Genomic DNA, 25,829 nt, shown 5'->3' on the forward strand with positions numbered 1-25,829 from the left:
AGGTAAAGAAAAGATTCTTTCCTAGAGCCTTTGGAAGGAATACAGCTCTGCTGACACTTGGTTTCAGACCTCTGGCCTCCAGAACTGTGAGAGAATTCTATTATTTTAAGCCACTATGTTTGTGGTGATTTGTTAAGGCAGCCTCAGGAAACTAATACCATGACCTACTACGATTACAACTTGCCATTGGAAAACACTGTACTAAAACACTCTCTGTACTGAGGGAAGCTCTAGTTTGGAAGAGAGATGCGAGGATGCTCAATAATTTTTAAGACCATAAAGGGATCCTGAGACCAACCTCTGTCTCAACGAAACATCAGACTCTCTATAGTTAGTTGCAAATATCTGCAGAAATGACCATCTCCAACGCATAGTAGTCTTCCCCCCCTTTTTAAATTTATTTGATCTTTGACATTATTTTTTTCAAGATTTTGAGAGAGACATAGCACGTAAAAGAGATAGCAAGAGACAGCATAAGCACGGAGAAAGAGAAAAGCAGGTTCCCTGTGAGCAGAGAGCCTGACATGGGGCTTGATCCTAGAACCCTGAAATCATGACCTGAGCTGAAGGCAGATGTTTAGCCGACAGAGCTACCCAGGTACCCCTGTCATTTGTGTTTTTGAAAATAGTGAAGGCACGAGGAAGAGACGATAATGGGTTGTCCGTGTAAAGGATCATGTTGGTGGAGTGACTGGGATGCAGTGTTATGACAAAAAGGAATACAATTTGGAGTTCAGCAGAACTACCTGAGCTTTTTTTTCACCTGTAAGTAAACTCTTCAAAGCTTACACAATATAGGATGCAGCACCGTTTTTCCTTATTACAACAAATTCGTAGAGGCATGGTATATTTAATATTTTCAAATCCCAGCATCCTTTTTTTTTTTTTTTTTTTTTAAGATGAGAGAGAGAGAGGCAGAGACACAGGCAGAGGGAGAAGCAGGCTCCATGCAGGAAGCCTGCCATGGGACCGATCCCGGGTCTCCAGGATCATGCTCTGTGTTGAAGGCAGCACTAAACCACTGGGCCACCGGGGCTGCCCCAAATCCCAGCATCTTTGATGATATAGATTTATAGAAAAAAGCCTTCCTCCCACATCTGTCCCAAAGTTACCCTGTACCCCTTCCTTGAGACATCTAGTCTCACCACTTTTTTGTTGAAATCACATCTATTTATTGGTATCCTCTTCTTTAGACAAATAGTAGCATGTTATGTTTGAGGGAGATGTTATTATAATACTGCCCATTTAAAGATGAGAAAAAAAGATACATAGGAAGGTTAAGAAACTTGCCCAAGATGAATAATTACTGCAGACAGAACTAGGATTTGAACAATCTATTTGTAGAGCCCATAACCACTGGACTATCCTATTTGGCAGTAAAATAACTCAATGTAAAAAGTTAACCAATTCTCCCTCTCTTTTTTTTATTATTTTTTATTTTTTTTATTTATGATAGGCACACAGTGAGAGAGAGAGAGAGAGAGGCAGAGACACAGGCAGAGGGAGAAGCAGGCTCCATGCACCGGGAGCCCGACGTGGGATTCGATCCCGGGTCTCCAGGATCGCGCCCTGGGCCAAAGGCAGGCGCCAAACCGCTGCGCCACCCAGGGATCCCTCCCTCTCTTTTTTTAATGTTCAAATGCAAAAATACTAGAATACCCAATCCTTCTATTTTGGACCACTTCTTACCATAGTAAACTTAAATCTGACAGATGCAAATAAACAATACTTTCACCTACATTTAAGTAAACAGAATTTTTTGGCCCAATATCACATAATTACTTGGTAGCAGAACTGGTATGTCAAGTCCTATTTCTAAGATCCAATTCGATTCAAAGTAAGACCATTTCCTTAATATAGACCCTCCTCAATTCACCTGACTACATCTCCTAAATGGTCTGCCTTTCTTGGATCTTACCTTTCTTCTTTAATTCATCCTCTTCAGCTATACTATTTCCAAAGTGATCCCTTCAGTCCTTTGCTTCAGTGTCCTCAAAGGTGTTGTCAACCAACTCAGGGTGTTTTTTGTTTTTAGAAGATTTTATTCATTCATTTGAGAGAGAAAGAGAACACACACAAGTAGGGGGAGCAGCAGGCAGAGGGAGAAGGAAAAACAGACTCCCTGCTAAACAGGGAGCCCTATTCTCAGGACCCTCGGATCACTACCTGAGCCCAAGGCAGATGCATAATCAAAAACAAGAGTTGGATGCTTAACTGACTAGAGCCACCCAGGCACCCCCCCAACTCAGGTTTACATTCAGGATCTGTCCTTAACTTTCCAGCCTTCCATATTAACACTTTATACCTACAACTTTTTATCGTTCAGAATGCACTTCAAACCCTAGTTTAGCACCCTTCATGATCTTTTTTTTTTTAATTTTTATTTATTTATGATAGTCACACACAGAGAGAGAGAGAGAGAGAGGCAGAGACATAGGCAGAGGGAGAAGCAGGCTCCATGCACCGGGAGCCCGACGTGGGATTCAATCCCGGGTCTCCAGGATCGTGCCCTGGGCCAAAGGCAGGCGCCAAACCGCTGTGCCACCCAGGGATCCCACCCTTCATGATCTGGTCCCTATCCATTCCTCTGGCCTAATAATTCTCAAAACAAACAAACAAACAAAGAAATAAAAAAAAAACCCAAAACATTATCGCAGCCACACTTGAAGAGCTCCAGCTAATTAGTCTGTACTAATGACTAAGTTTAATAACTAATGTTAAAGGTAACAGTATTTACCTTTGAAAACACAGTTCTCATCTAAAATGCTTTTGTCTGCTTCCACGAGCTCAAACATCACTTACTCCAGTAAGCCTTCCCTTAGGATTTCTCATTTTCGCGGATTCTGATGCAAATGCCCCTCCTCAATGCTCCCGTGCTTAATTCTGTTTTAATACCTACTGCACTGCACATAATTCCTAATTAGTTTGCCAGTCTATTACAAACTTTTAGAAGGCAGGGATTATTTGTTATTTGATTTTATTTCCCAGTGATTAGACTGGGATGTATTTTAAAAGTCAAAAGCCAAACCAGATGATTCTCAGGTTTTTTGGCTTGAACAACAGGATAGATGATTGCACTATTAAATGAAATGGCAAAGACTGAGATATTTATTGGATATTCCAAAAGAGAGGTCAAATAGGCAATCTGAAGATCAGGAGGAAAATAACAGGCTAGATATATAAATTAAGATGCCATAAACACATAAATGGTATCCAAAGTCCTGGGACTGAATATTACCTACTGAGATTGTGATCAAGTTTAGTTACTATTTTAGTGTGAGAAGACACAGCATAGGAGAAAGCAAGAAAACTAGAGGAATATGGTATTTAGATATTTAAACAAGTATCTGAATGGAGGAAGTACTTACCTGTGTCAAGTGCTGCTAAATACAAGGAGGCCAAAAGGACAACTACTGGATTTGGCAACATAGAAGTCACTGGAGACCCAGACAAGAACAATTTTAGTAGAATATAAATGATAGAATATAAAAGAAGCCTTTTTACCAAATTGGTAAAAGGTGGTCCAAAGGTACAAATCCAGTTATAAGACAATAAATTCTGGAGGATGTAATGTACAACATGGTGACCACAGTTAACAATCCTTCATCGGATAGTTGAAAATTGCTAAAAATAAAGATCTTAAAAGTTCTTTTATCACAAGAAAAGTGGGGTGCCTGGCTGGCTCAGTCAGTAGACCATGAGATTCTTGATCTCAGGGATGTGAGTTCAAATCCCATGCTGAGCACAGTTTACTTGAAAAAAAAAAAAGTTCTCACCACAAGAAAAAAATTATAACTATGAAGTAATGAATGATAATTAAACTTCTTTTGGTAATCATTTCACAATGTATACATATATCCAATCATGTTGTACAACTTAAACATATATGTCAATTATACCTCAGTTAAGACTGGGAGAAAAAAAAGTAGAAGCCAGATTGGAGTGTGCCAACAAAACAGGATAGAAAAAAGCAGAAACATCAAGCAGAGACAATAATTTTGAGAAGTTTTATTGTAAAGGGATGAGATAAAATGGCACAGCAGCTGGAATGTGTAAAAGAGCAAGAGAGGAGAAATAATTAGAAGCAAATCCTTGTGATATATATATATATATATATATATTTACTCTGTTGGTTAGTTTTTCGGTGATTTTTTTCCCAATTATATTAATTCCTCAAGAGCAGAATTTTCAATTTTCTAACTCCTATCTGTATCACAGGTTCTCAATACATATTTGAAAAATGTCTAGAATCTGAACTTTTTAAAAAAGATTTTATTTATTTATTCGAGAGAGCACACAAGCAGATGAAGCAGCAGAGGGAAAGGGAGAAGCAGGCTCTCCACTGAGCAGGGTGCCCAAGGCGGGGCTTGATCCCAGGACTCTGGGATCATGACCTGAGCTGAAGACAGACGCTTAACTGACTGAGCCATCCAGGGACCCCTAGAACCTGAACTCTTAAATCCTGGTCCAAGATATGCAACAGAGTAGGAAGAATAGAATTTAGAATCAGAGAGACTCAAGTTCAAATATCAGATTTTTCACTAATAAGCTAGGTAGCCTTAGACATATTTATCCTTAAGAACATCAGGTTTCTTATGGGCACAAAATATTTATTTTGCTAGAATGCTATTAACAATTACATGAGAAACCGCAAGTCACTTGGTATAGTGTTTGACCTAAAGATGGTGCTCAAATAATATTCAATATTTTTATTATTATTTTCAACGGTAGGCAAATACAATGATGTGTGTACCATACATACATACATGTAGACAGGTATACTGTAGAGAATTAAAAACCGATCTAAAGTAGCTCTCTGCCCCGATCGTACTACTGTTTTTTGTTTTTGAGGGGGAACACATATCATATTATCTCACATTATTTTAATACTTTTCTTATTATTTATATTCCATCATACTGTAAAGCATGAAAATTGGAATTTTTAATACTATTAACATTTGTGGTTAAACTGTGCCTTGCACAAAGTAGACATTCAGTAATTATATAATGAATACATAAGCGTACAATTTTCAAAATCTTTATGTTTTAAAGTAGTAAACTTTGAAGTGGGTAGATACTGTCCTCTCAAATCATTCAATACTGGCATGCAGAAGCCTTCCCTGAAACACCCCAAATCTGGGTTAGGTGTCTCTCATGATTGCTTAGCATCTAGTGCTTCCCCCATCATAGTCCTTATTATACTGTAATTGAGTTGTTTGAATTTCCTATGAAATTGCCTCTTGACTGAAATAAAACAAAAATGTAATCTACTTAAAAACTTTTTCATGTAGTTCATGATTTCCTCATTTTTCAAAACCGAAACATAGAACTAGGAAATAAGTTATTAAGGCTCAGTAGCCTACAAGTGCAAGGGGCATGCTCTGGCCATCAACAACAGTTCCCACTGGCTTATGAGGCATTGTTTGAGGCTTCCAGGGGAATACAGGCGAAATAGTCCAGAGGGTTCAGGATGCTCTGGCATGACTCTGGACTAGCTCTATCTGGAAGATCTAGTCCTTAACCCAACCCCAGAATGACACCATAATGCAAACTTCTCTGACATAAGCTTGTAACTCTGCTTGCCACATAATCAGTATCCTAATGTCTCCTAGCAATGTCTATGGTAGTGACATTGTCTTCAATGTAAAAATGTGCCTATTTGCGGACACTGCCTCTACCACCAACACCAGTAAAGCTTGAGCTGAGAGGAAACTACGGTTCTCACTACTCAGACCCAGAACACCCACTTCCAACAATCTGTTAAAATATGGTAGATTACTATGAAGTTCTAGGAGTGCAGAGATACGCTTCACCTGAGGACATTAAAAAAGCTTATCATAAAGTGGCACTTAAATGGCACCCTGATAAAAATCCAGAAAATAAAGAAGAAGCTGAGAGAAAATTCAAAGAAGTAGCTGAGGCATATGAGGTATTATCAAATAACGAAAAACGGGACATTTATGATAAATATGGCCAAGAAGGATTAAATGGTGGAGACAGAAGTCATTTTGAAGATTCTTCTGAGTATAGCTTCACATTCCGTAAGCCAAGTGATGTCTTTAGAGAAATTTTTGGTGAAAAGGACCCATTTTCATTTCATTTCTTTGAAGACTCACTTGAGGACCTTTTAAATAGTCCAAGAAGCTCCTATGCAAGCAGAAGTACAAAATCCTGTTTTGCTACCTCCAGTGAATATCCAGTTTTTGAGAGATTTCCTTCATATGACACAGGATATATACCATATGGTTCACTGGGCCATGAGGGCCTTAATTCATTTTCCTCCCTGGCATTTGATGATAGCGGGATGGGCAACTACATATCTGTTACAACTTCAAGTAAGATTGCTAATGGTAGAAATACAAATACACAGAGCATTATTGAGAATGATCAAGAAAGAGAAGTTGTTGAAGATGACGGTGAGTTGAAGTCCTTCTTTATAAATGGTGTGGCAGATGAAGAGGGCTTTGAAGAAGAATGCACTTGGAGAAGACAGTCATTCAACAATTATTCACCAAAGTCCTATAGCCCCAAACATGCAACTCAATATACTTTTGTGGACAGTGATGAGCAAGATATTCCTTGGGTCACCAGCAACTGGAATCCCTCTATTTTCTCAGCAGGATTCAAAGAACGTGGCAAGAGGAAAAAAAAGAAGCATAAAGAGGTACAGAAGAAGTCAACCAAAAGAAATTGTTAAATTGACTAATCAGACACATTATGTTCATATAACAATTGAACATGACTCGTGTGTGTTTTGGTTAATCAGAGTTTTGTAGATAACATTTAATACTCTACTAAGATTATGTTTTTAACATGTTTAGCAGCATTGTGGACATTTGGTCAAAGGTTATTTGGATTAGGTATATCAGAAAAAGATGAGTTTGTGTTGACGGTGATGTTAAGAATTTGGAAAACAGCAAAAGTCATTTTACTTTTTTTTTTTAGCTAAACATTTATAAATCATAGTTTTTCTTTAGCAGAGTTTATGATTTATTTCATTCCTTTTATCTATTTGAAACTACTCTGAAAACTTTGAAATGTGTATAGCATTAGGAGCTAAAGATTTATTAGTACACAGGTTCAGAATATATAATTATTCATGAAATGACCTTTTTCCAAGAGGCAGAGCAATTGACATATAACTTAAATACATTATAAATAAAAATTAAAGTATAAAGCATTTTCTTTTATGTTAAAAATAACCAGAGTTATATTTGCATACCCATTTTTACAACAGCACTTATTCACAATAGCCAACAGGTAGAGGCAACCCAAATATCAATGGATAAATAAATATATATGTAGTGAAATATTATTCAGCCTTAAAAAGGAAATCCTGTCACATGCTACAAAACGGGTAAACTTTGAAACACTATGGTAAGTGAAATAAGCCAGTCATAAAGACAAATTCTTATGATTCTACTTACATGAGCTAAGAAATTCAAACAAAGCAGAATCATGGTTACCAAGATGAAGGAGGAAGAAGTGTTGTTAACGGGTCTAATTTTAGATTTGCAAGATGAAAAAGTTCTGGAAATCGGTTTCACAATGTGTCTTTAAAAATGATTAGCATGGTAAATTTTACGTTATGTGTATTTTACTACCATTAAAAAAGAAAACTAGACTTATCCTGCATTTCTCAGAACAATGTGGCTATATCATGTATGGCAGGCCTACAGTGATAAGAAACTTTCTGTTTCCTTTTTTACCATATACTATGTACACAGGATCTACAAATACATTACTCTAAAACACTACCCTTAGCCACTATTATGTAGCGTTACAATGGAAGAAAAATGAGTTACACAGATTCATCAGATGTTGAGCAAGTGGTCTTAGCTATATGTTTGCAAACAGTTGCTTATTTTTTTTTACATTTGCCTATTTTAAATGAACTTAGTTTAATTTCAACACAATTACTTTCTGCTTCCTCTATTTTACTTTCAAAATATATTACTTTTCAGTCTATGATTTTTATTCATTCTTTTCAGGGTATTTTTTGAGTACCTACTATTTGTCAGGTACTTGGAATACATTAATGAATTAACACCAAAAATCTTAGCTGTCACAGAGCTTACAAACTGGAGAAAGATAATAAACAAGTATTAAGTAAAATATAATGTTAGCCATAGGTACTAAAGAAAACAAAATAAAGTAGGAAAGAGGACAGAAGTTTTGGAATCCAAGGGTTGAAATTTTAATTAAGGTAGTCAGGGAAAAGTGGTTAATATCTGAGTAAAGATGTAAAGAAAGTGAAGGAGTTCATGTGGATATGAGGTAAAAGAATTCCAGAAGGAACAGCAAGTGAAATGTTTCTAAGGCCAGATGTGTAAGGTGTGTTTGAGGCTAACAGAAAATCATTGTGAACAATTAAGAGAACAAGCAGATGAAGTCAGAAAGGTAACAGGAGGTCAGATTATACAGGGATTGCTTGATCACAGTATGGACTTTGTTATTATAGGTGGGATAGGAAGCTACTGGAGGCTCTGAGCAGAGGAGTGACATAACCTGACATATCTAAACAGGCCCACTCTGGCTGTCTTTTTTTTTAAAGATTGATTTATCTTAGTTGGGGGGATGGGGACATGGAGAGGCAAGCAGGCTTCCACTGAGTGCAGAGCCCCACATACGGCTTGATCTTACCACCTGGAGATCATCACCTTAGCCAAAATCAAGATTTGGATGCTCAACCCACTAAGTCACCGAGGAACCTATGGCTGTTGTCATAACAAATAGGTTGGTCCAGGGTGGTGGAGGTAGGTAGGGGTGGTGAAGTGATGAAATTCTGGATATAGTCTAAAGGTAGCACCAAGCAGAATTTACCGACAGGCTGCATATTTGGTATGAGAGGAGTCAAGGTTTTTGGCTTTAGCAACTGAAAGAAGGGATCTGCCATTATCTGAGATAGGACTGCAAGTGTTAAGTTTTGGATGTGCTACATTTGAGATCCCTGAATTTATTAACTTGAAAGAATTCCTTGGACTGACTTGCATCCTGCATATTCCTTGTCACTAAATCTCTATTTTAAATTTTTTTAGCAAAAAGATCTATTGATCATATTATTTTAACCTTTTATCTCTTAGAAATGAAATGACTTTACATTTTACTGTGACAAAGATGGGAGCAAATGACCTAGCAAAACTAAAACCCAATCACCTTTGGCAAAATACAGTTCAGTGGCATACAGTAATGTAACATCTGGAACACAAAAAAAAGAGTAGAATGTGAGCTTTTAATTTTGTTTGATATTTAGTTGGCAGGTGGAGAGAAAATTCTATAGGAGGAACTATGGACAATATGCATTTAAAACTCATTTTCAGGGGGCACCTGGGTGGCTCAGGTCATGATCTCCGGGTCCTGGGATTGAGAGTCAGGTTGGATTCCCTGCTCAATGGGGAGTCTCTCCCTCTGCCCCTCCTCCCTGCTCATGCTCTCTCAAATAAATGAATATAAAAAAATCAAATAGGGATCCCTGGGTGGTGCAGCAGTTTGGCGCCTGCCTTTGGCCCAGGGCGCGATCCTGGAGACCCGGGATCGAATCCCACATCGGGCTCCCAGTGCATGGAGCCTGCTCCTCCCTCTGCCTGTGTCTCTGCCTCTCTCTCTCTCTCTGTGACTATCATAAAATAAATAAAAATTAAAAAAAAAAAAGAATTAAAAAAATCAAATAAATGAATAAAAGTCTTAAAAAATACAACCAAATGAACAAAACTTATATTCAGGAAATAAAATCATAAAAGCTTCAAGTATTTTAAATGCCTTTATAAAATGTGTTATTTAATAAAGTTTATCTGTCATGTATGTGGACTACTCAGCGTTGTAATAAAACCAATTTTCCAACAACAAAAGAAAAACCAGTGTCTCTGAAAAATTTAAGAATGCAATGACATGGCCTCCAGTCCATTTTCCCACTCTTAACAGATAACTAAAAATTCAGATTTAATCTCATTCAATAGCTTAAAATTACCCAATGGTTTCCCACTGCCTAGAGGAATGGGAATATACAAGACCTTTCATGAGCCAGCCACCAGCTTTTCTTCCTAACTTGGTTCTTTTTATTTTTTTTTAATTTTATTTATTCAAGAAAGACACAGAAAGAGGCAGACACACAGGCAGAGGGAGAAGGCGGCTCCCCGTGGGGACCTGATGTGGGACTTGATTCCAGGACCCCGGGATCACAACCTGAGCCAAAAGCAGATGCTCAACTACTGAGCCACCCAGATGCCCCCTAACTTGGTTTTTAAATCACCTCTTCCTACGCATCTTATGCTCAAGCCCAAATTTTTCCAAAATGTGTTCCAAGTGATACCAGTTCAAGACTCATCACAGAAAAAGGGCCCTGTGGTCACATACAGTTTGCGAATCACTTCCAAATACCTTTCTTTCTTAGAGATTTAGTCTATTATGGGCATGATGAAATGCAGCATTCCCCAAACTTATTTGACCACAGAACCATTTTGGTGTAACACCTACCACATGCCTAGGAACATATTTCAAGAAAGCTCCTCCAAGCTTATGGACAATTGAAAAGCTTTGTTCATGCCTTTGCATAGGCTCCCTCTGCCAGGATGGCTCTGTTACTCTGGTCTGCTTGGTAAAAGCCTTTTTCAAGTCTTAAATATCTCCTAATATTTAAGGACATGCCCACATTTCCTCCTGGCTCCTCCCTGCTGCCAGAAAACATCTATCACTTGTTCCTTCTCTCCACCACTGTTAATAAACTTAATATATTACAATTACTTGCGTTTTTATCTCCCATAATGATAGAAAATATGTTCCATGTTCATATCTGGTGCTCCACGTTTGTTGAATGAATCAACCACAAACAAGCTTTAAAAAAAAAATCACTTATTCTTTAGTCAACACTCTCACCTTAGGATTGCAGGACTTTCACTGATGAGAAAGTTTCCTATTGTACTCAATACTCTGTACTACAGAGTCTTTCTAAAGAAGGGCAATCAAGGGCAAATAGAACTTTCAAAGTTCTATTTATGAGCACCTCAAGACAGACTCTTCAAACTCTGAAATTTAGTAAAATCTCCAAATGACATTTTTACAACCCATTACTGCCTTTCTTGAGTCCCTATGCCACTTGAGTCAAGACTCTATTACAACCCATTGTTATCTTGTTACTTATCTATTGCCTATCACCCTGACAAGGCTGTGAGCAACTCCAGGGAAGTGGAAATTCATCTACAATGACTACTAAAAAATTACTGAATGAAGAGAACATTCTTTTTGGGTCAATAAAAAGTTTCAAAAGGATCCTGCTAAGCCAGAGTGAAGACCTAGTGGTGGTATAACAGAAAAAAGGTCTAGGTGGCAATTATACAACTCAAATTGCTGACTTGCAATTTGTGACCCTGTGTTAGTTTCAGTTCCTCATCAATTAAATGAAGATATCTGCCCTAATTGGACTTGCAAAGATCCAAGATCATCCATTCAAAACGTGTGAGTGTGTACATGTATATATGTACATATAACTATCTCATGGTGTTGTTAGGAATGCAATACTTACTGCATTGAAACAAAGTGAAGCATAACAAAAATATTTTTCAAAGATCTTAGCAAGTATAATCCAGTTTCTAGTGTTAAACTTTCATTAATGAAGTTTTACGCATAGCCTCAACAAATCCAAGAATAAAGTCACAAGCAAAGGATGGTTTCGGCTCTAAACCATAGATTGTGGCTTTTATGATTAAGGCTAAATACGTATCTGTTTATCTACTCCTATGGAGGACAGCTTTCTGCAGCTTAACTGTTAGAACCGAAGAGCAAATTCTGTGCACTGGACAGTGATTCGTTTTTATTTTTCACAGAGAAAAAAAAATCTTATAATTTTCATTCATTTTCATTAAAGTAGATAATGTAAGAAATATATGGTAAGACACAGGTTTGATGTCAAATACCATATGCTCTGGTTCACACATTGTTCGCTTATTGGCCAAAACCCTGAAATATGATCCAACAGCAGGTCCGCCCGCAAGGTAGATGATTCAACTTTCACTGATCGAGGTTTAAGTTCATCAGATTAACTGTTCGCGATAGAGTACACCCTAAAAGAATGGTCCCCATTATTCCTGGACTCCAGCAGCTTGCCTTTACGAGCAGAGCTTTCAGACATTAAAAAGCCCCGGGAGTATTTCCAAGCATTATCTCTTCCGAGAGGAACTGCTCAAAGCATTTGTGTTACTAAACATGTTTCCTGTACATGCTGGAGCCAGCTCTCAAGGCAACTCTTTGAAAACACGAAAATAGGACTTTAGGGTAGCCTAAGAGAAACAAGAGCTACTCGAGGCGAGACACTTTTGATACCTAAGTTAGTGACAACTGACACAACTTCTAGGAGTCCGAGGAACTTTGAAGACAGCCCCTCTGGGGGACGGCACACACTTTTCTCTCTGCAGTCATTCCGGCTTCCCAGAATACCTCAACGGCAGGGAGAACACAGGGCCCACCCTTTTCCAGAAGCAGCAGGTAAAGAAGAAATCCGAGGAGCGCACAAAGGGTTTGGGAGCGGAGGCCCCAGCAGGAGAAGGGTCCGCCGAACCAGGGATGGCCTGAGACCAACTTGGATCCCTCTGGGGCGCCTGAGGTTTCTCAGAGAGCAAGCCCCCGAGGGGACACCGTGGGAGGTGAGTCTAACCTGAGCGGCAGCGGGCGCTTGCTACGGCGGGAACCAGCTTAGTTGCTGAGAGTAACCAAGGCATGACGGCCTCCCTCACGCGGCAGGAAGGAAAAAAAAAAAAACAGCCGGAGAAGCGGCCGCCCGTACGAGTACGTCGCCAGGAAACCAGACCGAGCGCCCCGCCCCTTCCGGCCAGCGCCGCTCTCCGGGCTTTCCTTCCGCGGCGGCGCTGAATGCTGACGTCACGCGCAGAGCTGTGACTGAGGCTTCCGGCGGAGGGCCAGCTTGGCGTCCTGTCGTCGTGCTCCACCTGATGCCCACACGCACGGAATGTCCGATTCTAAAGGATTCGGACAGTGTCTCGTCTCTTTGAAAGCACCACGTGTAGGGGGTCGATCCATCCGGGGAACTCGCTCAGATTTCGAATACGAGAATGCCCGCGTAGAGAGGCAGGCAACAGCCCGAACAGCCATACTTCTAGAAGGTTCTGGGCAGTGCGCAGGGGCAGAGGCGGAGGGAGTAGGAATGAACGGGCGAAGGACCCGGGGTCACGAGACCGTTGAGTAGGAGGAGCCCGCGGCCGGGGAGGTTCTAGTCTGTTCTGCTTCGCGGTCGCCGCCCCCTTCCACACGGTCACGCTGGGCTAGTACCCGCGCCTGGAATCGGGCCGCAGCCTCGCCGCGCCTGCCGCCCGCCGCCCGCCAGCGCCTCTGGATCATGGACCCCCGCAAAGTGAGCGAGCTTCGGGCCTTCGTGAAAATGTGTAAACAGGATCCGAGCGTTCTGCACACCGAGGAAATGCGTTTCCTGCGGGAGTGGGTGGAGAGGTGAGACCGGGGCGAGGACCGTTGGGGGTGGGAAGCGGGACGGCGGGAGGGAGAGCTGGGCCGGAGCTGGGCCGGACGAGCGGGGGAGCTCAGCCGCCAGGGCTCGCCAGGGCTCGCCGCCTGTTTGTGGCTCCGCCTGGCCGGGAACCGCAGGCCACCTCGGGGGCTAATGGAGGATCCGAGGGCTGCTTAGATGGTCCAGAGGCGGGGGAGGAGCAGGCATGGCTGAGTTTCCTTGTCCTGAGGTCGTCAGGGGTGTGTCTCGGGCGAAATGGAAATGCAGACGATTGCAGGGACTTGGGCACGGTGGACGAGACGGGGGTGGGGGTGGGGCGGCTGGGGAAGCTGCAAGATTTCGCCTTCGCGCGGAGTTGTTTTTCTTGAAATCACTGGTGTCCTGCTCAGGTCGCAATGACACACAGCTCGTTTACGCACTACGTCTTTAGTGTTTTAATAATGATGACTTGTTAAATAATGGGTTATAATAAAGATTGGAACTGTTGGAATACCTTTAAATTTATAGCAATTCTAACTGCGTAGAATTATTTTGAGTCACTTATTGGTACCTCCGTAGTTGCGGTGCCGTCATACCAAACACTTGAAAAGAATTTTCTAGGGCCCTGTGTTGCCGTGATCTGTTCTTGTTATCCTTAAATCTAGAGTACTTCGCTACGTGCGCGGAATTAATTGAATAGGCACTGTGCCAGATGCTAGGAAACGGTAGAAGTGCATTTTATTTAGTGATGCAGATGAATACGTACAGAGATTTCTTTTGATACTTACCGTGTAATAGAGATTAACGTTCCTCATACTGGAGGGGACCTTAAGGGAGAAAGGGAAATCTTCCCCGAGGTGGTTTTTAAAAAATCACTACTACTGGTGAGGAATTTAAAAGACACACACAAGTCGTACCTCATGGTGATAAGAGCGACAGTGCAAAGCAATGTGACTCCTTAGAGGTATTTATTCGAAACATTGATCTTTTTAGTTTAGTGATATTTTTATAAGGGACGATGAGCCCACGATTACCAAATACTTGAAAGAATATTCAACAAACTGTTGAATGTATGTGGTTGTATAATTATTTTCCTCTAAGTTTCTCACTCTTCTTCTGAACTAGTTTCCTAGCTCCTGTGAGATTTTTTTCATATTATAAATTTAAAATTCTGAGAACATTTACAATTACCTTAGTAACTTGTTGATAACAGTTAAGAACAACATTTTGTAACAGGAAAACTTACAAGATGTTCATTTCAGGACTGGGAATTTATTTAATTTATTTTTTTTTTTTTCAGGACTGGGAGTTTAGACCTAGATTTTACTCCGGTTGTTTTGTTTTTCTATTGAATAACTTGATTATCCGAATGCCTCACTTAAGATATTTGTATGCTTTTAATCTCTTCTATTAGTAGAGGAAAGAGCCTACAATTAATTGCTTATAAAATTCCAGGTGACGCTGACGCATGTACCACAGGAGGAAATAATTGATGCCAAGAGTGAACCTTATACTGAGTGTATAAAATGTTTTGTTCAACTGCTGGTGAGGAGAAAGGGAGGTGTGAAGAAAAAAACGTTATCTAACAGCATAACTTGTGCTAACTCTATTATATGACTGTGGCTATGTAGAAAATTCCAGTTTAAGTTCTGGAAAATATTGTCAGCCATTATTTCTAGAACATCCTTATGTATCCCTTTTTTTTTTTTTTTAACGTTTCACATAGGTAATCCCATTTTTTTTAAGTCTATATTTTTCCTTTGGTATCCTAGATTTTCGGTTTAAGTAAGATAAAGCACCTTGGGCACGTAGAGGCCCCATTCTGAAGCATTCATTATCTATTTTAATCTAAATTAAAATTTTTTGTAGTATTTAAGGCTATTGCTAGAAATGCAAAACTTTCTCTCTGCTTTCATGTCAGCCTTCTTAAGGGCAGGATTTTAGGAGATTGGGCTGAATGTGGAGACTTCTGGGTCCAGGAATATTCTTAGGCCTAATCCTACTATAAGGGCTCCTCAGGTTGAAACCGTATCAGAGTTCCACTCTGTTAGTACTTAGATCTTAGTCATAGGTACCTAGGCTTAGACATTGAAGAACAATTTATTTGCACATATGCCAGAATTTTACCATTGTTTATAGTTTAAAATTTTATTTGATGTTAAGAATTTGTTTTTTTTGTTTTTGTTTTTGTTTTTAAGATTTTATTTATTTGAAAGGGAGAGACGGCAAGAGAGCATAAGCAGGGGGTCGGGAGAAGGAAAAGCACACTCCCTGAGCAGGGAACCCTATGACTGGCTTGATCCCATGACATTGGGATCAGGACCTTAGCCAAAGGCAGATGCTCAACCTACTGAACCACCCAGATGTCCCAAGAATGTATTTAACAACCTTTTAAATTGAACAAAGGGAAATAAAAATTCTTTCGGCTCAGTTAGTGAGGATCCAGAGAGACAATAATCTTTTCAACAAATATGTTTTGGGGTATTTTTGTTTTTATATAGGAAGAAGCATTTTTGAACACCTTCATTTTATGGTAACTTAAAATCAACAGGTGTTATAACCTTCAGCACAGTGCATGGCACAGGGCTTTCAGTCAGCATTTTAAATGAAGTGGACAGGATGCACTTCTGTCAATAAATTTAGAATATAGCACCGTTTTTTGTACAGGTGCATAAGTAACTATTGCTCAAAGCAACTTGAATGTATCAAATTAAGAGAATTATGAATTGGGGTTTTGTGTGATTCCTTACAAGGAGGGTCTCTGCACTACCCTTCTTGGCAACATAAAAGCCTATACTAGCAAAGTCTAGTTTGCAATGTTGGGAAGAGAATTAGCTTGTTTTAAGTCTTGGAAGCATTAAATGAAATTTCTGTCCCCATAAATTGATGTTAACTTTCCGGTGGTTAACTAGAATTTGGAATGTGAGAAACTCTTAAATGTAGCTTATTGAATAAACCTTCTTGTGTTCCTTACCTCCCTGTTTTAAAATTTAAAAAAATTTTGAAATGTGCATGCAAATTGCAAGTTCAGTACAAACAGCATTTTTCCGGAGACAATTTCCAGTGTTGTGCCCCAGCACCATTGTGTATTTCCTAAAATACAAGGACAGTCTCTCCAATACAACCATATTAAACTCAGGAAACTAAGAATGAGGCATTAATGTTCTGTAATTCTCAGAATTACATGTTGCACTTTATTGTTGTGATTCCTAATCTCTATTCTGAAAGAATTCTTCAGTCTTTCCTTGACTTTCATGTCATTGGCAGTTTTGCACATTACAAGCCAGTTATTTTGGATCATTTTAAATGAAATCGGTAATTTGGGTTTGTCTCCTTAGAATTAGCTTAATACTTTTTTTTTTTTAAGATTTATTTATGATAGGCATAGAGAGAGAGACGCAGAGACACAGGAGGAGGGAGAAGCAGGCTCCATGCTGGGAGCCCGACGAGGGACTCGATCCCGGGACTCCAGGATCGTGCCCTGGGCCAAAGGCAGGCGCGCTAAACCGCTGAGCCACCCAGGGATCTCCAATACTTTTTTTTTTTTTTAAGATTGATTTATTTTAGTCAGAGGGAGTGCACCACAAGCTCCTGTGAGCAAGCGGGGACAGGGGCATAGGGAAAGGGAAAGAATCTCAAGCCGATCCCACACTTAGCGTGGAGCCAGAGGGTTCAATCCCACAACCTTGAGATCATGACCTGAGGTGAAACACTGGATGCTTAATCTGCTGAGCCACCTAGACACCTCTAGCTTAATACGTTTCTTGGTAAGACTGTCCCTTCCTGAAATTTTAACAGAAGTTGGATTGTTACGGCTTTGTTTGAATGTCCACTCAAATACATTTCCTGGATGTTGCATTTTGAAACTTATGAAAAACACAGCTTAAGGAGCTGTGTGTCTTCATTAAGATTTAACTGCCAAAGAGCTATTGTTTGATTACTGCGCTCTTTGAAAAGTAGATTTTCTGTAGATTTGAATTTTATTTATTTAAGATTTTTATTTATTCATTAGAGACACACAGAGGCAGAGACACAGGGGAAGCAGGCTTTACTGGGAGCCTGATGGAGAACTCGATCCTGGAACTCTGTCTGGGATCACGCCCAGAGCCAAAGGCAGATGCTCAAACACTGAGCCATCCAGGCATCCCTGTGGATCAGAATTTTAAAGAATTGTGTTTTTATATGCCTGTTTCTTATTAAATCATTTTATTTTGCTGAATTACAAACTAAGACTTAAAATTTTTTTGCATGTGGAAACTGGTTTTCCTTATCAAGGGTACTGAGTCTGAAAATTTTTTTTAACTGTCACATTAAAAGGAATGGGGAAAGTGTGTGTTTTTCTTGATTGGTGCTTAACAAGAAATTTCAAACTTTGTTTATTATTGCATTTGTTGTTTTAGAGTTATAGTTTTGGTTCATGTTGGCCTCATTGTAAGTGTTAAGGCAAGCCACAGAGTAAGAGAAGATATTTGTAACACATAAAACTTACAGAGTGGGCAGCCCAGGTGGCTCAGTGGTTTAGCACCGCCTTTGGCCCAGAGAGTGTGATCCTAAAGACCCAGGATGGAGTCCCACGCCAGGCTCCCTGCGTGGAGCCTGCTTCTCCCTCTGCCTATGTGTGTCTCTGCCTCTCTCTCAGTGTCTCTCATGAATAAATAAAATCTTTAAAAAATAATAAAAAATAAAACTTTGAGGGTTTATATATAGAGTATACAAAGAACATCTACAGATGAATATAACAGACCATCTAATGGAAAGCTGAATGAAAGTTGAATTTTACAAAAGAGGCTATTCAGATGGCCAATAAATAAATGAAAAGGGACCCAACTACAAAGAGGTACCCTATACATTTTATCAAAATGGCTAAAAATGTAAAAGATGGACAATAGCTAAATGTTGTCCAAGGTGTGGGACTACTGGATTTTTTGTTTTTCTTTAATAGAAGTACTGGAATTCTTATGAACTGCTTATACAAAGCATAAGTTGATAAAAACTTTGGAGAACCAAATTCGTTTTCCATTTGGAAATCTATATCCATTTAAATCCGACTTAGACATACGCATACCTTGTGTACAGAAATTCCACCCACTTGAAATGAATGTAAATCAATATTTTCAGGTGTTTTAAGGTCAATTCTTTTTTCTTTTCCAAATGACTGTATCTCTCTTTTTTATATAAAAGTTAATGGCTTCTTTTTCTTTTTTTAAGGCAGATTTTAGTTAAGTCCTTGTGACTGCCAGCTTTCACTATTGTGGAGGAGTGCCCATACCCCATTGAACATTTAGTCTCTGGACTGCTGAATGGGGACCATGTATTTCAGAGTCTGCCCCAAATGGAGCACATAGCACTAATTCTTCATAGTCTTTTCTGCTTATTTTTAAGTTACTGTGTATAATTCATGGTGTTGCCATGGGTTATTTGGGAAAGAACTTACAAGACCAAGGGGAAGTATTAATGGGTAGCTTATAGAAGGGATAAGGAGAAAATCTATACTGTGGGGGGCATATGAAATACAAACAAAGAATCTTTGTGGGTCCCCGAGGAAACAAACATTTTTTGGAACAAACTTCATGATGATTCTAAATTGATTCTTTGAATTTAAGTGAGCTCTTACTAAAGTTGGAAGTTTTGGATGCAGTATACCTACTGAATTCGAAACAGCTTATACAAATGATTTTGTCATTGCATGTTTTTCTGCCTCTTTTCTGGGAATGGTCACAGAGAAGCTATATGTTTATTAGGCTTATTGAGGCAAGGAATGGGTTAGATTTTCATTAACCAGTATGCTAAAAATAAAATTTTAAGCTGAAAAAAACAATATTGACTCATTCAAATTAATTGAACTTACCTTTAAAGGTTTGAAAAGGTAACCATCTAAATACCTTTTTTTCCCAGTGTAAATGTTGCTTGCCTAGTGAATTTTAGCTTTCTAAACAAATATCTTTTTTCTCATCTTCCTCAAGCATGGGGGGTAAAATACCACCTGCTACTCATAAAACTAAATCAGAAGACAATATCAAGGTAAGTTACGAATTTCATTTGTATATTTAGTGATAAAGTACTATACGGTTTTTAAAGTGCTTCTCTCAAATTACCACCCCTGATTTCTTCAGGATCACTTGGAAATAAGATCTTTTTAAAATTTCTGTTTGGACATAGAGTATCTGGAATCTGATTTAACACTGAGAATTTAGGGTTGAATGTTTGCTGTTCTTAAAATTAAAAGCTCGTGCATATAACATGCATGACCTGTGGGTATTAAGCTCTGTGACTGTGTGCACTATGAATCATCGTCATTGTATGTTTAGCACCCTAGCACAGGTGGGTATGCAGGGTATGCGTAGGGTACCCTATGCATTGTGGGTACTTGGTTAATATTTGTGAAGAAAATGAAAATAGCCCAAATCCGTAATTCTTAAATTTTTCTACCGTATCACTGAGGGATATTTCTAAGGGAGTCAGCATATTTGCAAAAAGATACAAAAATTTAGGAGAAGGTTGCCAGTAGCTGAAGTTTAGAAGTGGGGTTGGATGTACCCCTAAGAATGCTTCCTTCAGGAGAAGAGCTTGGTGGGGGGGATGAAAAAGACTGGGTGGCTCTTGAGAAAGAAAATGGAAAAAACCCACTCTACTCCTTAAAGTGGGCAAGAAACCAGCCCTAACAACTAACGGTAGGGGGTGTAAATGCCAACCCTCCTAACTCTCGAAGCACTCATATTTTAGTTTCTTCTGATCCTTCTCCAGAAACCTTGCCATTCTCTTTTTCCTTTCCTTTTCTCCTCCTTTCAAAAAAAAGAATGCTTCCTTCAGAATTTTTTCTATTTTGTGTTTTCATGTCTAAAATATTTTTTCAAGCTTGCTTGCTTTCTTGCTTTTGAGAGCACACATGAGCATGGGAAAGGGGCAGAGAGAGAGACACTCTTAGACTTGGAGCTGAGCGTGGAGCCTAACACAGAGCTCAATCTCATGACCCTGATATTATGACCTGAGTTGAAATCAAGAGTCAGACTGAGCTTCTCAGGTGCCCCTCCCCAAGTTTTCTAATTAGCGGTCTTAAATTGATAAGAGAATTTAATGTTTTATTGTTTAGAACCCTAAACAAGGTTTATCCATCTGGATATGAAATCAGAAGTTCTATCTTTGAACAAGTGAAGTGAGGGAAGTTAAGCAAAAGCCCCAAAGTAGTTATTCTTTTTTTTAAGAGGCATCATTTGTCAGAATTTACTAGTTCCTGATAGGATACTTTTGAAAGGCTACCTACATAGCATATTTTGCCATTTTGTAAACATGTATGAAGACAGAATTATACTCAATCTGTATCTCTGCTAAAATATTTTTGTAATAAAACATTCTGATTTGGAATTATATGCCAAAGCATCTGATAGCTTGCATGTGATAGGGTCTCAACATATATTTTGTCATAGGGTAGGGTTTTGATTTTAGTATTTCGGGATTATAAAGAGTAGCATCCTAAGTAAATGGTTATACATAATTTATACTACTAGAGTTGAATGAATAGATGGGGGTACGTTGATTTGATATATTCTGTATGATACACAGCATTGTTAAATAGATGGAAATGCAGAGTTGTCTTATGTGTTGGGAATATATAATGGGATACACCAGAAAACACACTAGTTACTTCTGGGATGGGAAGGAAATTTGGTTTTCATCATGTATACCTTGAAATTCTTTGATTTCTCATTCTTTCTGTATAGTTTCATTATTCTTATTTGAAATTCCAAACTCAAAAACCCATGAAAATGTAAAGATTTTTAGTATATTTGCTTGGCAGTAAAGCATAATCTCAACATTCATTCCACTTATGAATGCTCAGACTTTATTTTGCAGAAATAATCATGGGTTGATGATCGGAAATTGTGGACCACAGTGCCTTTTGGAGGGTGCAACATCAGTATGGGTTATTAGCTTCCTAAAGTTCAGCATTTTTTAAATTCTAAAACTTGTTTAAAAGGTATGGAGGAGGCATTGAACCTATTCTTAATTTAAAAAGAAATGATAACAAAACTAAGACAAATTCACCGAAACAGGGAAAGAAAGGGCACATTAACATCTGCAATATAATGTATGTGAACAGCTTTTACGTAAGTTTTTATAAATTAGTATACATACTGGGTATGTTATTAAATATTGAACGCATTGTTTGCCTTCCCTTTGCTAGGAAGAAAAAACAGATAGTAAGAAGGCGGAGGAAAACATAAAGACAGACGAACCATCAAGTGAGGAAAGTGATCTAGGTGAGGAGATCGTAGTTAGTTTGTTACTTGATAATCTCGTGATAAAATCCTGTGCCAATTTTTACTAAATTGACTAAATCGGGGCTAATGGAAATGTAATATAGCTGAGCTACATATGAAGCAAAATTTTCTAGTGGCTACATTTAAAAAATAAAAATTAAACATGAAATTAACTCCATGTATCTAAACTAACAACATATCTGAAATATTAATATTTCAACATGTATTCAATATGGAAAAGTTTTTTCATACTGTTTTCAAAATCCAGAGTGTATTGTGTACTTACAGCAATTTCAGTGCAGATGTTAGATGTTATATTTTTGTTGAAAATATGTGAATAACTGAATATCTGTATTCAGAGTTAATGAAATTTGTGGTTGGGTTACATATCCAAGTTCTAATACATGTAAAAGTTTTCCAGTAACTGAATCAAATACCAGAAAATTATTTTCCTTTTACTACTTGCATCCACATTGATAAATCTTGTTGATTTTAGAAGAAATGATATGCCAGGAGTTGGGTTATTTTTTGTCTGATAGTTTTTTATTTTTAAGACTTTTTTTTTATTCATGAGAGAGGCAGAGACACAGAGGGAAGAGAAGCAGGCTCCATGCAAGGAGCCTGATGCAGAACTCGACTGGAACCCTGGGATCAGGCCCTGAGCCAAAGGCACACACTCAACCGCTGAGCCACCCAGGTGTCCCTTGTCTGGCGAGTTTTTTTTAGGCTGCAAACTGACAAAAATCTTTGCTTAAATTTAGAAGTCCTTTGAGACTACAAATATATATTCCAGTTATTAATTGGGCAATCCCTTAATTAATACTCTGTCTAAAAGCTAAAGAAAAGTACTTGGAATTTTTAAAATTTTATATCAGTTGATCTTCGCTACTGTTAGAGCTTCTTTGGGGGTTTAATCTTTCACTTTTTGTAAAATATCTTTTTGAATATTGTAATTTTCCAACAATTTCTAGAACTGTGATAATATCTTACCAACTCTTCATCCAAAAGCATTTTTTGTGTATGAATGAATTCATTTTGTGAATGAATTTTTATTGTTAGACTAAGTTACAAAGTAGTTCCTGTTAAAAATTGACTAAAATTTTTTTGTTTGATAGAAATTCGGATTTCAGGCAGCTAATTTCAGTTTCATTCTTTTTTGTTTTTTTTTTTTTTAAGTTTATTTATTTAATCTCTACACCCAGAGTGGGGCTTGAACTCATAACTCTGAGATCAAGAGTCACATACTCTTCTGATTGAGGCAACCAGGCACCCCTCAGTTACATTCTTAAAATTTTGACAGCAGGAAGCGTTAAATTCACTCTGCTAAAAATGTTCCAATATCATGTTATTGTGAAAAGTTTTTTTTTTTTTTTTAAGATTTTTTTATTTATTTAATCACGAGAGACAGGGTGGGGGGCACAGGCAGAGAGAGAAGCAGGCTCCACGCAGGGAGCCCGACCTGGTACTCGATCCGAGGTCCCCAGGATCAGGCCCTGGGCTGAAGGCGGCATTAAATCGCTGAACCACCGGGGTTGCCCGAAAAGTGTTTTTATATTGAAATTATTTTGTTTTGCTTTGCTGTAGTAATTGTAGTTGTCCATCATGAAATTTATGACATCTCTTTCTAAAAGTTTCTTTTGTGGTTTTGGTTATAGTGCTAGCTTTTGGGTTTGATGCTGCATCAGCATTGTGCCTTTATTTTTAAATTAAAATTTATTTCTAAAATATTTCATTATGATTTATATCATCACTATAATTTGTACTATCTGCATAAAATATTTTTTAAAACATTACATTGTTGTGTAGAATAAAATATTTGAACCAAATCATTTGTTGAACTAAATTGGTGTGGCTGTGTAAGACTAGAAACAATGCCCTTGCCAACATTCTCACTACAAGACAGTGATAAATGCCAATGATGCGACAGTTAAAGTGAAATGTAATCTCAACTAAACAATAAAGTAGCATTTAATAGGGAAATATTTTATAGTTGCATCTGTTTAAATAACAGAGTAAAATACCTCACTTACCAGTTGGAATAACCATAGTTCATTAGATTTTGATGGTCTCATGTGGCTAGTGGATGCTGTATTGGACAGCACAGGTCTTACCATTTTCTTAACTTTGGCAGAAATTGACAATGAAGGTGTAATTGAACCAGATACTGATGCTCCTCAAGAAATGGGAGATGAAAATGTAGAGGTAAGTTCAATGGCTTATTTTCTGCTTGTTGTAAGGAATGTGAAGGTCCTACCTATTGCAGTGATTTATGACATAATTCTGCCAGGAAAAACACATATTAAATCCTTCTCTGACTTAAGGTATTTAGGAAAGCATTTTAGTAATAAACTAAAAGTTGTGAAAGTTGCCCTCCATTTTTATTTATTTTATTTTAAAGATTTTATTTTTAAGCAGTATACCCAACATGGGACTCGAACTTATGATCCCAAGATCAAGAGTCACATGCTCCACTGACTGAGCCAGCCAGGAACTCCCCTCCCATTATTTTTAATCATATTCTCTGGAACCATCTCTGAAATCTTTGTTACATTGTTTACCTGTTTTTTCAGTTTGCATCTATTTTGACTACTCTTTAGACTACAGAATTCACCTAACACTTACATTTAGAAATAGAATTGCTTATTAATGGGGTGTCTTAAGACCAAATTGTTTTTCCAAAAAAATGGTTTTGTCACAATGGGTATAGTATTACCCTCAAGGTAGTGAAAATTGGTTCTTGGGAGGGGTTTGCAGAAAACTTAGATATTACAGTGGTTAAGGATCTCCTAAAGGGTCATAACATACATGCAGTGTATCTGTGTGGTGTTAAAATGGAGTGAGGGAGTATTAAAAAATGTCTCAGATGGCTCTTTGGGGGTTGATAATGAAAAAAGGCTTCAGTGAATAATACTGAAATAGTGTAATAGTGGTTTAGTCCATGTCCTCACTGACATTTGGTACTATCAGATTTCATCTTTGCCAGTCTTACTGTGTGAAATAGTATGTCCTCGTGGCCTTTAAGTTGTGTTTTTCTAATTTCTAATGAAGTTGAGCATATTTTAATGTTTATTGATCATTCACGGGTATTTGTGAAGTCCTGTTGTGACTTTCCCCATTTTTCTTCTGGGTTGTCTTTTTCTGATTTATAGTTCATTTTATATTCTAGAGACTAACAATTTGTCATCTATATGTGCTTCACATATTTTTTGCTAGTTTATGGCTTGTCTTTGCTTTATGTCATCTTAATAAACAGTTTTTTAGTACAGTTAAATAATTTTTATATATTATGCTTTGTTACCTCAAGGTTATAATTGCTAATAATCATTTTTGCTTCTGAAATTATATATGTTAGCCTTTCACCTTTAATATATGTGTCAGTACTATTAAAGAATTCCTTTCCTCACCAATTCCAAAATACACTGTTTCCATGTGTGTGTGAGCCAATTCTGGTGTTCTGTTCTCCTTGTCTTTATTCATGTGCTAATGACACATTATCTTATTTGGCTGTATGTTAAGTCTTGTTATCTGATAGGGGGACCTCCAACAATTTAGGATTATTTTGGCTATTTTGTTGACCTTTTTCCATATAAATTTTAGAATATCAATCTCACTCCCCGCCCCAGAATTGCATTAAATCTAAAATCAAGTTAGGGAGAAGATACAGCTCACTATTGTGATTACCCATGAATGTGTTCCAATTTTCAGGCCTTTTCTCCTGTTTGTAAATAATTTATTAGTGTTTTCTCCATAGAGATCATGTGCATCTTCAAGAATACATATAGGTACTTTTGTCACTGTTTGTGAAAGGAATTTTTAAAAACTATGTATTCTATTGATGCCCTGTCACTTTGATATGTCTAGGTTTATAACATTGTATATGTGCTACCTGGGATTTATTGAGCATTTTAAATTCCAGGGTTAACTTTCTTTAATTCTGGAACATTTGGAACATTTTCATCTGGTATCTTTTAATTACTGCCACTTCCCATTCTCTCTACTGTCATTCTGGAGTTCTATGTAGGGACTTTTTCACTATTTAATTCCATTTCCTTATAACTGCTGGATTATGTATGCATTCAGTCAGTGGTCTGTTGATGTTTGAATTTGAATGCTTAGGTTTT

The 25,829-nt window shown here is 38.1% G+C and overlaps 3 protein-coding genes across 6 annotated transcripts in view; 2 read left to right on the forward strand and 1 right to left on the reverse strand.

Moving 5' to 3' along the window:
* The window catches only part of XPNPEP3 (X-prolyl aminopeptidase 3), a 75,611-nt gene extending 62,497 nt beyond the window's left edge, over positions 1-13,114 (reverse strand). For 2 of the 4 annotated variants that reach the window (XM_038550453.1, XM_038550452.1), the window contains exon 1: positions 12,647-13,114. In XM_038550453.1, the coding sequence (XP_038406381.1) occupies positions 12,647-12,710 (64 nt within the window). In that variant the 5' untranslated portion in view covers positions 12,711-13,114. The other 2 variants (XM_038550454.1, XM_038550455.1) reach the window with 2 other exon arrangements.
* Positions 4,700-6,762, forward strand: DNAJB7 (DnaJ heat shock protein family (Hsp40) member B7). Its single transcript, XM_038550456.1, has one exon. It carries the CDS (start codon positions 5,768-5,770, stop codon positions 6,695-6,697), a length of 930 nt encoding a protein of 309 aa, XP_038406384.1. The 5' UTR covers positions 4,700-5,767; the 3' UTR covers positions 6,698-6,762.
* Positions 13,115-13,259: 145 nt separating the features above from the next.
* The window catches only part of ST13 (ST13 Hsp70 interacting protein), a 31,726-nt gene continuing 19,156 nt past the window's right edge, over positions 13,260-25,829 (forward strand). The window contains exons 1-4 of the mRNA NM_001252418.1: positions 13,260-13,455; positions 19,414-19,471; positions 21,633-21,708; positions 23,840-23,910. Of these exons, the coding sequence (NP_001239347.1) occupies positions 13,346-13,455; positions 19,414-19,471; positions 21,633-21,708; positions 23,840-23,910 (315 nt within the window). The 5' untranslated portion in view covers positions 13,260-13,345. The remainder of the gene's footprint in view (positions 13,456-19,413; positions 19,472-21,632; positions 21,709-23,839; positions 23,911-25,829) is intronic.

The sequence above is a fragment of the Canis lupus genome, chromosome 10 (genome assembly GCF_011100685.1).
Source record: "Canis lupus familiaris isolate Mischka breed German Shepherd chromosome 10, alternate assembly UU_Cfam_GSD_1.0, whole genome shotgun sequence".
Taxonomy (NCBI): domain Eukaryota; kingdom Metazoa; phylum Chordata; class Mammalia; order Carnivora; family Canidae; genus Canis; species Canis lupus.